A 15,942-nucleotide genomic window follows, 5' to 3' on the forward strand; every position below is an offset into this window, starting at 1 on the left:
GCAGTGGAGTCGTGCTCAACCCTCAGCAGAACTCCTGTGGACACATCTACTGCTTCTTCTGCCTCCAAGCACTGCTGTAGGAGCCAATAACAATGCTTATCATAGTAGCTAAACACGCTGTATTAATCATGTTAAAATGTTTCCCATTTATTTTAAGCTTCAGTCTGCTCTATTTGGCTCCCCTTCCTATGTCACAAGCAGGCTCATTAGAATATATAATCTCACAGCTTGAGATCTACCTTTGCGAAGGTGCACCATATTGTTCTCACAAGCCAATCAGAGCAGACGGAGCTTTTTCAGGAGGGGTCTTAAAGAGACGGGCGCTAAAACGGAGCATGCTCCTGTGCACCCTTCAGTGGCAGCCCGCGAAAAACTCTCCTGAATGTTGCGGCTGCAGTGTAGAGTAGACGAGTAATATACTGTATTACCCGTTTTGTCCGTCTGCTCTCTGTTGTATACAAATGCACTGAATTCAGGTGAAGAAGAACCTTATTTTAAGTCTTATTTGATGCAAACATGTCTACATTAGCAGGAATGTGACACAACATGGAAGTGAATGCAGCGCTCTGTTTTTTTAAATGTGAAAGTGCAATACAAATATTGTGTCCCGAAAATAAATGAATAATCTTGATCTAAATATTGATCAAAATACTCATGATTATCATTTGGTCCATAATCGTGCAGCCCTGATTCAGACAGAAAATATGGGAAAAATAGTTTTTTGAACTTTAAAGCATGTAAACATGTTCTAGTAGAAACCCAAAATACAAGTATAAACCTGGAAATGAGCATAATATTTTCCCTTTAAAGGAAGGTGTGTTGTACCTGTCGGGTGTGTCCTGTACTTACAGCGCGCCTGGAACTCGTGGGTATGTCATGATTTATCTGCTTTGTGTTCCAGGGAGAGTTCATCATCGTCCAGCCCAGTTTGTCCGGTAGACGGAGCTGTGATCACACCAGCTGAGGTCAGATCCAAACCTGCAGCTGCACATTCACATAGTTCACCTCATCACAAGTATGTTAGTCACAAGTAGTGAACTCGTCAGAGGAGCACTTAAGTTATTACAGTTCATCCTGAGGGGAACATAAATGTTTGAACCACATTTTATCACAGTCCATCCAATGGTTGTTGAGATATTTGAGCCAAAGTAGTGGACAGAGAGACAGACATTACATTCATTTGTCTAAAGCCACTTCCAGTATTCCTGAGTGGTTGGTTGGATTTGCTATGTGTTGAGGTACCGGATGGTAATAAGGCTCAGTTCATGGTGTTAGAAGCATCTTCTGTGTTGAATACAAAGAGTGGCATTTGTCTGATCCATCTGTTGTCACCATTCCTGCTGACTGGATTAATCAACTGTGGAAAAGTTTGACACTAATCAAGAGTTTTGTACCTGCAGGTTTTCCAGGACAACTGCTGCAAACGAGAAATCTCCAGTTTAGAAGTGTACTGCACCAACTCCCCAGCATGCACCTCTGTCCTCACATTACGCCACCTGCAGGTAGACTTTATACACCAATGGATCATTATGTGTGAATATGTACAGAGCTGTCACACTAGGACACACCAACACATAGTCAAGTCAATTTTATTTGTATAACCCAATATCACGAATCACAAATTTGCCTCAAGATATTTTACAATCTGTACAGCATATCACACCATCTGTCCTTTACAGTGCGACCCTCTCATCAGAAAAGGAAAAACTCCCCCCAAAAAAACTTTTAACCGGGAAAAAAATGGAAGAAACCTCAGGAAGCGCTACAGAGGAGGGCTGCCTTATTCAGGATGGACAGACGTGAATTAGATGTCGTGTGTACAGAGTAACAACAAAATGAAAATACAACATAGACGATCCATTTGATACATATAATGTGGACATATACGAGAATATGGATCCAGAAAATGTCGAGCAACTTCCAGGCGTTGCTAAACAGATAGAGCCTGAGCAACACGACCTCCTCTCCACCATGTCACCTAAAGAGAGGACAAGATTATTGTTTTTAGTTCACAGTTGCTTTGGTAATCTAGACGTATGTTTCCCATGCCATTAAGTCCCTTTGGACGGACTTAAATTGATATAGAGGCTGAATCTCATGGAGGACGGAGGTCTGGGTATAGAATAACTAACTAATTGAAAGTTAAGGCAAAATGACTGCCTGATGTTATATCCTAATAGATGGATAAATCTAAAGCCAGCAACCCACCTGATCAACACATATGAAGTCACACCTCTGGTCTCATGAAGCTGACAGTTCGTTTTTATCTTCCATCACTTCGTCCTCTGCAGGAGCACCGGAGGTCGTGTCAGTATGAGCAGCTGCAGTGCTGCAATCCAGGCTGCAGGACGGCGCTACAGAGGAGATACCTGCAGGAACACCTGACCGACGCCTGTCCTCACCGCATGGAGCCCTGCCCTCATTGCCAGCAGCCGCAGAGACTCAGCCTCATCCAGGTAAAGTCACGTCTAACAATCTGTTGTAGACAGAGAGAGAGCAAACAAACGGTCCTGATACACACACATGATGTTCCAGTCATGTCTTGGTGCAGCTTTCTCAGAACAGGCTGCTTGTTTGGGTTAGGTTCTTTCCTACGCTGGAATCCATCACTTCATTATTACATACAGAGGATTTCTATTCTATGAATTTGTTGCTAAACTAACTGTCTTCTGCTCCACTAGTTTACTTGTTCGCACACTGCTGTAACACAATAATTTCCCAATTTGGGATCAATAAAGTACATCTATCTATCTATCTATCTATCTATCTATATATATATCGCCGCCGCTCTCTCTCTTGCTTCACCACTCACACTCTACGCACTGACTCTATTATTCTCCAAATGACCGACGCTACTCTTACAACAGCTCTAGAGAGGGCCACTCACATTTCCACGTCAGCCACAGTAATCTTCTACACACTCGGCACACGGGAGAGGTTTTAATCTGCAACCTCTCCGCTAGAGGCCACCAGATGTTACACACTGTACCTTTAACTTAACCGTAACCACCGTGAGCAATCACAAGTTTGAATCTTTGAGCTTTCAGTGTGCTGAAATGTGGTGATGGTGATGTGTTTATGGTGACTTGGTGTTCTGTATAGGATCATGTGCAGAGCTCCTGTCCGGAGGTGGAGGTGGACTGTCCCAACAGCTGCTCCCTGAAGGTTCCCAGACACAAGGTGAGCTCATCCAAAGATACAGTGATGGTCAAGATGTGAGCCAATGTGGACTTAAAGGTCCCATATTTTAGAAAGTGACATTTGCATGTCTTTTTTTATTATAAAGCAGGTTTAGGTGCTATATAAATACAGTGAAACCGCTTATAGTGATCAAAAAGCTTGGGACAGAATCATTCCTATACAAATGCTGTTTAAATAATTTGCTTATAGTAATTATTTTGGGTCTTTCCATGCATGACAGCAGAAGGAAAAACATTTTAAAACTATGTTAGACGAACATTAATTGAATTGTTTCGTTTTTTACTTCACTCCTAACCCCTAATCCTCGTCAGACAGGTCTGATTTAAGTCCAGTTCTGACATCTTTGGATCGGAGCAAATATAATTAGAAAAAGTTATTTTTATAAAATGTAACTATACCCTGTCTGTAGTGCATGAGACAGGTAATCTGAGAAAAAATCACGTGTCTAAGCATCCTCCGATGTCCTCCGGTGCTCCTAATGGCATCTGCAAGATTTCACAGACTGGAGGAAAATAACCAATCAGAGCCGAGCTGGAGCCTGCCGTCTATGACAGCCGGCTGTCAATCACTCGTGAACTCTGATCAAACGGTCAAACTAGGCAGTGCTGGTCAAATATTAATCAATATTCTGTTACCTTAATGCCTATTTCTCGCCTCAAATGTTTTCAGAAACATCTTGTAGTGTATTGTTTAGCTGTAAAATGATAAAGTTTGTGATCCAGCAGCCATGTTGAGATCGGTTGAGGAAATACCAAGCACCACTAGCCGGAGCACAGCCAATAGGAACGCTCAATAGGAACGCTCTCTCTCTGAAATGACCTGCGATTGGCCAATGTCTCCTCTCTTTTTTGAGCCTGAAAACAGAGCCATGAGGAGGAGCAGAAGTCTAGTTTTCTCTCAGAACACTTGAATTACAATATGCTGAAAGGTTATTATGGAGTTTTTGCCCAATGATGCCAAAAACATTCTGCTTACTGCAGCTTTAACATCAGTGTAAATGTCTCTCTCTCTCTCTTTCTCGTCCTGCAGCTGACTGAACACAGAGAGTCGTGTCCTGAGCTTCACATCGACTGTTCTTATAAGAAGTTTGGCTGCTCTGTGCAGGTGAGTTCATCTCACAGTGAAGCAGTGAAGAACCGCAGTGTGACACAGGCCGAACACCTGACAACACCTGTTGTGTCCCACAGGATAAGAGAGGGAGAGTGAAGCTGCATGAAGATGCTGCCGTCAATCGTCACATGCTGCTGGTCCTGAGGAGCAACACCCACCTGGAGCAACAGGTGCGTCTAACAAACAGACAGCCGGTGAAGTCTCTGATTAGTACGTTACATTATTACTATTATTACAGGATGCACACAAGAGATCATCATTTCACTACGTGTTTTAAATCTCCATCTGGAATATAAATGGATTTATGGAAAAATATACCCCAAACATGGGCTTTGTTGAGAAGAAATTATGTAGGATATAACATGAGGACTAATAATTAATTAATTAATAATTGTTACACTTAGCTTTATGAGTTTTGGTCTTTTAATTATTCATACTTAATAATAATAATAATAATAGCTGCACTAATATACGGCAGCATATTGCCGCCACGGTGATGCTCGTTTTGACATTATCTCAAGATGTTTTTCATGTTATAATGACATTTTATCTCATTATTACAACATAAAAACATTCATTTTGTACAATAAACTTTTCTTGTTGCAACAACATATCACTTTATCATGTTATATCATGAAACTTTCTCATTACTTCACAAAATGAACAATGTGTTAAAAGTTAAAAAAGATGCAGTCAAATTCCATTATATATATAATTTATATATATATATTTTGTTTTTTATATCATTCTGTAGTTTCCCAGAGGTGTTCCTTATGTATTAAAATACAAACCTTCAAATTCTGGTCGAAGTATTTATGTCTTAGCGTCAAAATGCTATTTTCCCAAGCCCAGATTCAATTTAAAACTCAGTGTCAGAAGTTCACCTCAGACTGTTGTCTCGTCGGGCAGGTGGAGGTTCTCCAGGAGGAGGCGTTGCTGAAGCAGCAGGAAGTCCAGACGGACAATTTCCTGCTCGCTGGTCTGCAAAAGAACATCAGACCGCCGCTGCAACAGAACAGCAGCCTTGAACACATCGTCTCTACAGCTCAGGTTAATACACAGTTTGATTCTTACTGATCGTCCTTCATTTCAGCTGTACCTTCATCATCATCCAGCTTTATTTAACAGTTATGAGCATTAAATGTATCTGATCTAATGTATGTTCTCTGGTAACTAAACTCTTATTTTAATGACAAAATGCAGCTTTAACTTAAAGTATCAGTCTGGATTTGGAAACAAAATCTGGATTTACTGGAGGATCCTGCAGTTTTGAGTGTCAGAGCAGCATCATTAAACCATGTTACCTCTCTGTCTGGTCAGAGGACGCTGAGCAGGCAGGAGGACGTCCTGTCCACCGTCCAGCTGGACATCCAGCAGGTGTCCCGGGGACTCGGTCCTGGTATGGAGGAGCTGGAGCAGCTCAGGAAGTCTCTGGATGCTGTGATCCAGGAAGTGTCGGCAGCCGAAGCCCTCAGAGAACACCTGGGTAACAAAACCTGAAAATCTGCCTCCATAAACCTGCTCTTAATGACAGTATGTCTTTAAAGGTGCAGCTCAGTGAAAACGGTGGATTTTATGTCCCTACTCACCCCAAAATGAGATGTTTCCTGTTGCAAGAAGATGCAGTTTACAGTCCAGTATGCTTCGAGGGTGAGAACTTCGTATTTCTGTGAATGCTGTTGTTTTTTATTCTTCCAGGAACTTTGGAGGAGAATCTGAAGCATCACTCGGGTCTCCTGGATCTCCACGCCGCTCAGCTCAGTAGCAACAAGCAGCACCTGCAGGAGCTCGAGGCCACGTCCTACGACGGCAAACTGATCTGGAAGATCAAGGACTTCAGGAGCAGGAGGGAAGCGGAGGTCAAAGGTGAAGTGCCCTGCCTGAGCAGCGTGCCGTTCCACACCGGATGCTGCGGCTACAAAATGGCCACCAAGGTCTATCTGAACGGGGACGGGGAGGGAAGAGGGACTCACCTGTCCCTTTATGTTGTCCTGATGCCGGGAGACTTTGACGCTCTGCTGCCGTGGCCTTTCAGACAGACCGTGTCTCTGTCTGTTCTGGATCAAAGCGGTGCCGGTAACCACCCGAGTCTCAGCTTCAGACCCGACCCGATATCCAAAAGCTTCCAGCGACCCGCCACCGAGTCCGTGAGCAACGTCGCTGTTGGATTTTCATGCTTCATTCCCCTCAACAAGCTAGAAGCTCCTCAAAACGCTGCGTATGTCAAAGACGACACTCTGTTTGTCAAAGTGAAGGTGGACATGGCCGGTTTAGAGCAACTGTAGGCTTTTGTCCTCCGCGTTATCGTGTGTAGGATTAGCTTTTATATATTTTACTTTGGCGCCATCTGGTGGTCAGTTCAGGAAGGACACTGTGGGAGACGAGGCAACACAGACTGATGCAATTTTCACTGTGATCTTCTTATTTTTCTACCAAATATGCCGTCAGAATAATTTAAAAAGAGTAAAAAAAAATCGACACATTGTAACTTTAATAGTTTGACATTTTGGGAAATATTCTCTTTCTTTCTGACACATGTTCAGTTTGATATCACCCTCATTTGCCAAAATGTCGAGCTTTTCCTTTAAGCTTTCAGATCATCTCAGGGATCGTTTGATGGAGGTCCGACTCCAACAAAGACTGCGGTTACTAATAATTATTAAATGGCCGTTATCTTGACGTCATGACTTAATTGTCTGAGAATAACTAACACTTGCTGCTCAAATCAAGGTATTTAAGTCTGTCATCCTGAGATCAGGATCTAATGATCGGTTCACCTGCAGATATTAAACAGTTTAGTATTGATCAGGACTTAAATGTGTCTTTTTACTGAGGATAACGGGGAGACAAAGAGGAGAACCAGAAGAAGAACTGTGTATTATCTCAAGGTTTATAATTACATCTTCATCTTTGAGGAAAGAAAATTTTATTTGCACCCAAAAACTTAATTTTGTTATAAATTGTGATCACAAGATAAACAAGCTGCTCTCTGTCCACAAATAGAGGAAGTTCTTTCTACATGTTAATGTGGCAGCTACCGAAGACAGACTTTACTGTTTATTTATTGTCTTAATTCTACAGCAGGGAGATCTACACAAGCAACCATCTTGATCCACGATTACTGCCTCCATAAAGCGCTGCAGGGATGATGTATTTTTGTAGGCCAACCAGGAAGTTAGCATCGCCCTGGTTCCCTTGACAAAAAGCCAACGGGATTTTTCCATTCAATTTTGGATTATTGTAGAAAATAAGCTCTGTGACAAACAGACGTTTATGATACTTACACGTTTAGTTCAGAAAGACAATCTCCACAAATGAACACTTTTATTTTGAAGTGTGAATGCAATCTCCAGAAGTAAAAACCTAACATTAGGGTATAAACGAACTACACCACCGTCTCATGAGCGCGAGTATACACAACGGGGCTGTAAATGTGGACGACTCGGCGTGATGACGTTTTGTAGTCTCATTTAGCCTCTTGTTAGCGACCACCTTTTTTAAGACACGTAAAAGCTTCAAAATTCACAATTTGGATATTAACTGACATATTTTATGTCGTAGAACAAAATGTTAAAATTTCTTCAGCTTGTGTTAACCACAGACATTATTTCAGGCATCCAACTAAAATTCCATTTAAAATACCCATTGACTTCCAGACGAGGGAACCAGAAGTGCTAAAATGCTAACTCATTTCTGGGTTTTAGGACTCATTCCTGCAGCAATCTATTATGACGTGTCACTCAAAAATACCACAAAACTGTCTGTTCAGTGAAAAGAAATAAATCGACATCTGTTTTCAATAAATTACTCTGGATTAATAGATCAAGTTACAGAAGAGTTGGGGCTCCGAGGTAGCTCACCTGGTAGAGCAGGCACCCCATGTACCAAGGCCGAGTCCTCACCGCAAGAGTTGAAGAGATGGAAAATATTATATCTATCCATCTTTGAAAGGATTGGATCAATTAAAATGACCACACTTCCAAGATTTTTGTTTTTGTTCCAAAACTTACCTACTTATAAGAAACCAAAATATTTTAAGGAATGGGATAACACCCTTAGAAAATGTATATGGGATGTAATGGAAATTCTGTCAATATTCCAAGATGAGTCCTAATGAACGTTGAAATCAAGATCCCAAACAGATGAAATGTCTTTGTTGTATTTTATTCTTGCAAGAAGAGGAAATGGTTATACAGAGTCACACAAAGTCTGCAGAAGAGTGCACTGCAGGAGATTATTACAATGTGACATCATAGTAATACATCACAGAAAGTATCGAGAGCCATACTGTGGATTAAGTATTATTTTAGTTGCATATAATGATACATGATTATAAAAAGGCTCACCCTTAACCTCTAGCAATGACCTACGAGTTCCGTCTTCAAGCCAATTAAGGCCTCCTAAGGAAAATTACCAAGTACTGGTAGACCTCCCAAAACCCTGTAAAGGTTTAGAGAGCTCTTTGACAGAGGTCGCAGGTCACATGCATCTACTGACAAATGGCCAAAAACTCCGCCTCGGTTTTACAGGAGATGGAGCAAAAAGACCAGATGCGCTAACTACTCTATCTGGACAGGACAAAGGTAAAACCTCAGATGACAAAAGAGGGAAAACCCATATTGCCCCGTCCGTCAAACCTACTACAAATAGCAAAGTACAAATAACCCCAAAACAAATATAACCCAACACACTTGATTAAATGGCATCACACACTAAATTTTAAACTTAATATAAAGTCAATCTTCATTGTTATACAATGAAACAAGATAGATATTAGAATAAGAAATAAATGGAACAAAATCTAAGTAAAGTAGTAAATCATAAATCATAAACCATTTAAATTTTTAGACAGAAAACCAAGAGCGAAATTGAAAAACTTAAAAGCAACTAAAATCCAAAAGTTTGCATTGCCACTTATTTTTACAATTTTTTTTTTTTTTTTTTTTTACAGCATATGGATATAATACAGACAAAACACAGACAAAAAAGCAATGAATCCCCCATCCACCACCCCCAAAAAATAAAAATAAAAAAAGAACAAATAAACAAAAAACGTTTTTTGTGTACATCTTGTTTTGTGTCTTTGTTCATTTCTAAGCTCATTACTTACTATTACTAAAAGCTTGTTTATAAGCTTGTGAAAGTATTAACTATAAATTGCATCTATATAAACAATATATGGTTTATGGTTTATATTTATGAGACTACATTAATTTCCCATCATTTTCTCTTTGTTTCAAAGAGTGGCGCCCCGAGGATGATTTAATATAAATTAAATCACATTATTCAATATAATTAATAATTATTTTGATAATTATTAATAATTAAATTAAATAATTATTTTTAAAATTAATAATTATTTTGATAATTATTAATTAGTTTGATCATAATCCCAAAACAATATTATTAATATAATTATTAATTAGTTTGATCATCATCACAAGAATTTTCAAAAAATATATATAATACGTTTTTTTTTTAAGAGCAACACAGAAATAGTAGACCAATAATTAACAAAAGAGCTAAGTTAAGTAAAAGAACCAAACTAACCCCTAAAGTTTTACCCATAACTAACTGAACTGGTGAGCCGGCAAAAAGGAACAAAAGAGGGGAAGCCACCTGAGCCCAGCTCTTACAGAGCCGTCGGAGCCGGGTGCTTCCCTCTACCCCTGAACAACATAACCCCAAACTAAACCGTGACAAACAGAAAAAAACACCGAAAACTAGACCACCGGACTCACCAGAAAAGATAAAGAACAAAACAAAACTACAAGTGGTCAATGCTACTGCCAGGCCAGGCCAGAGTGGAAGTGAGAGTGATCCCAAATCCCATCCCCCTCTTTATTGGCTGCATGATCAGAAGGAGGGGGAGCATAACATGTACCAACATGATTTGTTGTCCTGATATTATATATATTATTAATATTAATTTTAATGATATTAATAATTCCATTTAATATTTTCTTAAACCAGCTCCTATCTGCGTCCCCATCACCAGCGATTCCCTCCATCAGAACTCTCTGAGGAGGGTCGTTATTAACCTGCTGGTCACCCAACTCATTTAAACAGTGGGACAGATTGATAATACTCTTGTCAGTATTGGACAATTTGTTGTTTGTCTCCTGAATGTAGATTATTGTGCCCTGAATGTAGATGACTGTGTCCTGGGTGCTCTGTGGACGTCTTTCTTCGAATCTCAATACTTTCTGAAGAAGTTTCTGATTTTTATCCTGTGACAGACCGAGCAGGAAGCGCAGAAACATGTCCCATCGTCCACAATCGCTGGCCAAAGCCATATTCACCGCGTCCTTGTGGAGGAGCAGGATGGGAGGTTTTCCTTTCTTACTTTTCTTTCTTGTAAGCAGATTTTCTCCGCTATTTAAGAAGGTCTCTGATACGTACAGAGCTGCAAGAAACTCCTGAATACTTAAATGTGTGAAAGAGTAAATTTCTTGTTTGTGAAGACCATATTCTTTTCTTATGCTCTGTGTACAAAGTCCTGAATAAACTGCAGCTTTCAGATCAATCTTACAACTTTTCAAGTCTTTTTCATAAAAGACTGTTTTGCCCTTCTGAAGCTGTTCAAATGCCAGCTTTCCATGTTTCATAATAATGTATTTGTCTTCTTCAACTTCCTGATAATGCTTCTGGTGTTTACACTTTGTCTGGCATATCAGGAAGTGTAAATGCATTTCAGTCAACGCCTTGGGCAACTCGCCTTTATCAGTTTCTGTTAGGAGATTCTGGAGAACTGTGGCTGAAATCCAACAGAAGAATGGGATGCGGCACATGTTGTACAGACTTCTCATCGGCTTTGACTGAAGATGATCGAGGATATTCTGAGCCATAAGGTTGTTAACAACTTTATTCTTAAAGTACTCTTCCTTCTGCTCATCATTAAAGCCTCGTACCTCGATCACCTTGTCGATGTATTCGGGAGGAATCTTAGTGGCTGCAGCTGGTCTACTTGTGACCAAGATCCAAGCTTTGTGCAGCAGTTTCCCTGAGATTAAGTTGGTTAGCAGGACGTCTACTGTAGTGGTCTTTGTAACACTGCGGCACATCTCATTGTTTTCAAAGTCCAGAGGTAATCTGCATTCATCCAGGCCGTCAAGGATGAATAAAATACGTGAACTGCTATAGTCTGATGCTTCCAAATCCTTCACTTCTTTAAAAAAGTGACCTATCAATTTCGTAAGACTCCAGTCATCGTCATTTTTTAATAAATTAAGGTCTCTGAATGTGATTGGAAATATGAACTGAATAGTTTGGTTGGCTTTTCCTGCTGCCAAGTCCTGTATGAATTTCTGCACAGCTACAGTTTTCCCAATGCCAGCGGTTCCCTTCATCAGAACTCTCTGATAAAGGTTTTCTTCATCTGATGAAGGTTTTAAAATGTCATTGAGTAATTGAATTACTTCGTGTTCGTTATTAACCTCCCCGCTGCCTCCTTTTGTGATGTAAAGGTCCGTGTAGATCTTGTTCAAAAGAATCGATGATCCTTCTTCCTTTGTTCCTTGAGACAGACGTTTTGTTTTATTTCTAAGGTAAGATTTTAGTTCAGCACTGCACCTTTGGAGTTTGTTTTCTGAAAGTTGAATAAAATCATAGTTATATAATTTTCTCGTACTCTTCAAAGTTAGCAAATATGGTACGCCTATGTACAGTATGTGTGCTAGCTTTTCAGACAACTCAAACAGACAAAACACAACAACCAGACCCAAACAATCCTGGGTCAAGACTTGCACCGATCAGCCATAACATTAGGACAGCATGGGCCCCCTGACCGGTCTGCGGCTACGCAGCCCCATGCGCAACAAACTGTGATGCACTGTGTGTTCTGACACCTTTCTATCGGAACCAGCATTAACTTTTTCAGCAATTAGAGCTACAGTAGCTCTTCTATTGGATTGGACAACACGGGCCAGCCTTCGCTCCCCACGTGCATCAATGAACCTCGGGTTTGACCCTGTCGGTTGTCCTTCCTTGGACCACTTTATGTAGGTCCTGACCACTGCAGACCAGGAACATCCCACAAGAGCTGCAGTTTTGGAGATGCTCTGACCCAGTCGTCTAGCCATCACAATTGGGTCCTTGTCAAAGTCGCTCACAGCCTTACGTTTGCCCATTTTTTCTGCTTCCAACACATCAACTTCAAGGTCAAAATGTTTACTTGCTAATCGAATATTAATCGCGATCACGATTTTGGCTTCCCACAATTAAATGAACATGACCGCCGCGATATTGTAGTATGCGTGCTCCGCTCATAGAAAACTCTGCTGCATAAATCAAGCGCTTCCTAAACTAAGAGCTAGAGTTGCACTGTCAATCAGCAGCCGATTGAAGCCAGGCGTTTTTTAGCATTCTCATATGCTCATATATCTGTTTTTTTTGCCGATCGTACACACATGTGCAGCCGCCACATACACCACTTAATCAGACTCTTATTGTATTGTAATTCATTCCCATCATGATGCGTTCATATGTAATCATATTTCATATGTAAAATTGAGTTTTAGGCGAGAAACTTGAATAAATATGTTTTTTTGAAGGAGATGTTTTCACATCAATATGAAATAGGCTAATAGAGAGGGGATTATGACCTGTTTAACTTCCTTACACTAGCTCTAAGCAGCTTATAATATATAATTAAAACTAAAAAAAAATGTATCAATAAAAATTAAATAATTTATTTCCTTATTATTTGAATTGTGTGTTTTTATGCTAACAACCACTATAGATGACAATATAATAGCACTTTGGCCATAATCGTGCAGCCCTAATGGTAATGTCACATTTTCAGGTTCAAAATCTCCACAACACCTTCTTAATAATTCACTCTCGTTTTGTTTTAATAACAGAAGTAACGTTTTGTCATTTGGTTGTGAAAGATCAATATGACATCTCATATTTTTTAAGTCTTTAAACAGCACAATACCTTCCGTTTTGGGAGAAACAGCAAAAGTGTTGTCTGTCCTGACAGGAGATGGGGCTGAAACACAAACATGCAACATCTCTTGAGAAATGCAAAATAATTAAAGGCATTTTGTTGGTTACACTTTAAGCATGTACATAGTTAGACATAAATAAAGGAATTATTTGGTTTATGAATACAGGGGAAACATTACCAGACATGTTGACGTTGATCGTTATATCCCCTTCTACAATAACATCTGTTAACTGTGGTGTGGTGATGGCACTTCCATACTGGGCGGTGACTGCTGTGCTTCCTGCTTTAATCTGAGGTTTAGCTGATTGATATAGAAAAAATAATCAGGAACCAGGAAAAGCAACTCATCAACACCTGAACTATGTACAAAGGGTTCAGAGATTCAGTTTTATTAGAGCTGATTTATAGAGAACAAATAAAGCTTGGTAGAAGACGGACAAGCAGTCTGTTCTGTCTGTCCACATGCCCTGTTTTTCTCTCAACTGTATACTGGTAATAAAAGGCAAAAAATCCCCAAATAATCTTACAGTGTTTATCTGTCAGACTTTTTGTATCCTCACTGTTGAGGCTACAGAAAGTAATCTGAAGAGTGCACACTTGAGTGTCACAGTTTGGGGGTTTTGAAAATATGGTCACCCTACGAACATAATGCTGTAAATGCAAAAAGTATGATGACAGAGGAGAACGATGCGGCCGTTGTAGGATGACCATATTTTCAAAACCCCCAAACCGGGACACTTAAGTGTACCACACGTTCATGCACGCGTACGTTCATGTAATATAAAGGCAACCCTGCTGCCATCAGTTCTTTACTGTTATTTTACTGGGAAATTCTTAACAGTGTACTTATACCCTTCTACTTATAGGAATGCTATCCTAAAAAAATGTTTTCAAAAGTTTTTTAAAAGTGGATTAAGAGTTAGATAAGTTTATAAGAGGAGTGAAATGCCTGTTGATGCTCAGAAGGAACTGTGTAGAATAATGAATCAAAACGACACGTTTGATGTGCCCATGAGCAGAGACTGCAGCGGTGCGCTGTGCTGGCTCTCTGTATCTCATGCGCACTCATTAATTAATGAGTGAACTCGGAAATTTCAGAAACTTCCCCTCTTCTGAGGTCTGTACTACGAAGCGAGTTCAACATACCCAGGGTATCTTCTCGTTATCTGGCTTCACTAACCCTAACAACCGAGATCTTGCTAAACTGTACTACGAAGCTGGTTATCAACTCGGTAAATCAACCCAGGGTTTCTCAGTCTGGATATGAGCGCGTTCACATGAACGAGGAAGTGTTTGCAGCATCTGACCAATCACAGACATGAACAAGACTACTGACTACAGACAGACAGGCAGAGAGACATTTTACAAAGGAAGAAACTATATTAGACAAATACGAAGAAGTTAAACACTTAATCCAGACTCAAAGTAACACAGTTGAAGCTGCTAAATGCCGGAAGAACAGGTGGCGAAAGAAAAAAACTCCGGATGTGTGAATGCGTAAATTAACACTTATAAATTTAAAGGAATACTCAAAAGTCAGATATACTCGTCTAAATATAAATAACTTTTCAGAGTGTAATAGATGAATAGACTACTCATCATTTTACACTGCAATTACGAAGTTGCGTCTATGAGTATTTAAACCTTCTTTCACCTGCTTCCCTCCTCTCTGTCGGTGTGAAACGGACTCAAGAGGAAGTAGAAACAAATAAATATAAAAATATAATTCAAAGTGGTAAACACCCTCAACATAAAGTCCGCTGTCCTTCCTGTATTTGTCAGTTTAAACTATGTTGTTTTTAGCCTGAATTATGACTTAAACTTCTTCGTATGTGTGTGATATTATCATACATTCACCGCACTGAGCTCTGATTGGTCAGCAGGAGATGCTTTCATATGAGTTGATCTCTTATCTGGAACATAACCTGCTCCGGAGCAGGTTAGCCGTTCAGCATAAGTTACCATGGAGATCTACCCCGGTAAGAAGTGAACCAGCTTCTTAGTACGGAAAACCCAGAGTTAACCCTGAAGTTACCTCGATAACCACACATCCTGCTTCGTAGTACAGGCCTCAGAGGTCATGAATACGATGAGGGTTCGTTCATATCGGTTCATATGAGCTGCATCTCATAAACACGGTAAACACGACCCCATTTTAAAGGCACCAATAGTTAACAAGGAATGTAAAAGCCAGCGACTTACAACACGGTGATGTCTCTGGATCCACAGCCAGGCCTGGCTTAGACACGGTTCCCATTTTGTATTCTTTCACCCAACTCCTCTGATCCTTTCAGTGAGGAAACGATGTTAAAACACAAACGACGGCTCTTTGACAACAACGTACAACCATGGATGTATAAAGAGAAAAGTACTCAAATTCATGTGATGTTTCTTTTTCTTTTTCTTCTTTTTTTTCTTCTTCCTCTTTTTCTTCTTCCTCTTCCTCTTCCTCTTCATGGGTGCATGCCAAAGCTCTTAATTTTCGTTTCCTCGCTCCTCAATCCTCGCTTGAACCGGAAGTTGTTCTGGTGCGACATCTTGAAGACCGTTCCAAAGCCCTTATTTGTGCATCGAGGAGCGAGGAGCGAGGATACATCAGTGCATCCTCCACGGAAGTCTTTTACCGACCGACACTCCCCCTTATTGGATATCAGTCACTGATTGGACGCTGCTGCCGATCA

The 15,942-nt window shown here is 40.2% G+C and overlaps 2 protein-coding genes across 3 annotated transcripts in view; one reads left to right on the forward strand and one right to left on the reverse strand.

Annotated features, from left to right (window-relative positions):
* The window catches only part of traf5 (Tnf receptor-associated factor 5), an 8,706-nt gene extending 1,593 nt beyond the window's left edge, over nucleotides 1–7,113 (forward strand). For both annotated transcript variants that reach the window (XM_074629791.1, XM_074629792.1), the window contains exons 2-11: nucleotides 1–76; nucleotides 902–965; nucleotides 1,401–1,502; nucleotides 2,292–2,456; nucleotides 3,103–3,180; nucleotides 4,231–4,305; nucleotides 4,389–4,481; nucleotides 5,221–5,361; nucleotides 5,632–5,797; nucleotides 6,010–7,113. The exon at nucleotides 1–76 is cut by the window's left edge. In XM_074629791.1, the coding sequence (XP_074485892.1) occupies nucleotides 1–76; nucleotides 902–965; nucleotides 1,401–1,502; nucleotides 2,292–2,456; nucleotides 3,103–3,180; nucleotides 4,231–4,305; nucleotides 4,389–4,481; nucleotides 5,221–5,361; nucleotides 5,632–5,797; nucleotides 6,010–6,596 (1,547 nt within the window). In that variant the 3' untranslated portion in view covers nucleotides 6,597–7,113. The remainder of the gene's footprint in view (nucleotides 77–901; nucleotides 966–1,400; nucleotides 1,503–2,291; nucleotides 2,457–3,102; nucleotides 3,181–4,230; nucleotides 4,306–4,388; nucleotides 4,482–5,220; nucleotides 5,362–5,631; nucleotides 5,798–6,009) is intronic.
* Nucleotides 7,114–8,456: 1,343 nt separating this feature from the next.
* On the reverse strand, nucleotides 8,457–15,667 carry LOC141764502 (NLR family CARD domain-containing protein 3-like). The gene is made up of 4 exons (XM_074629790.1): nucleotides 15,464–15,667; nucleotides 13,440–13,562; nucleotides 13,250–13,303; nucleotides 8,457–11,899 (listed from the first exon to the last, which is right to left on the reverse strand). The coding sequence occupies exons 1-4, from the start codon at nucleotides 15,516–15,518 to the stop codon at nucleotides 10,095–10,097; spliced, it is 2,037 nt and encodes a 678-aa protein (XP_074485891.1). The 5' UTR covers nucleotides 15,519–15,667; the 3' UTR covers nucleotides 8,457–10,094.
* Nucleotides 15,668–15,942: the final 275 nt, after the last annotated feature.

Source organism: Sebastes fasciatus, chromosome 3, assembly GCF_043250625.1.
Source record: "Sebastes fasciatus isolate fSebFas1 chromosome 3, fSebFas1.pri, whole genome shotgun sequence".
In the NCBI taxonomy this organism is placed as follows: domain Eukaryota; kingdom Metazoa; phylum Chordata; class Actinopteri; order Perciformes; family Sebastidae; genus Sebastes; species Sebastes fasciatus.

Bases quoted from the DNA above. Each gene is read 5' to 3' on its own strand.
- LOC141764502 (XM_074629790.1), bottom strand. From the start codon at position 15,518: ATGGGAACCGTGTCTAAGCCAGGCCTGGCTGTGGATCCAGAGACATCA. The intron at 13,563-15,463 runs GTAAGTCGCTGG...TATATCAATCAG, and splicing joins TCCAGAGACATCACCGTGTT to CTAAACCTCAGATTAAAGCA. The intron at 13,304-13,439 runs GTAATGTTTCCC...TTTGTGTTTCAG, and splicing joins GATCAACGTCAACATGTCTG to CCCCATCTCCTGTCAGGACA.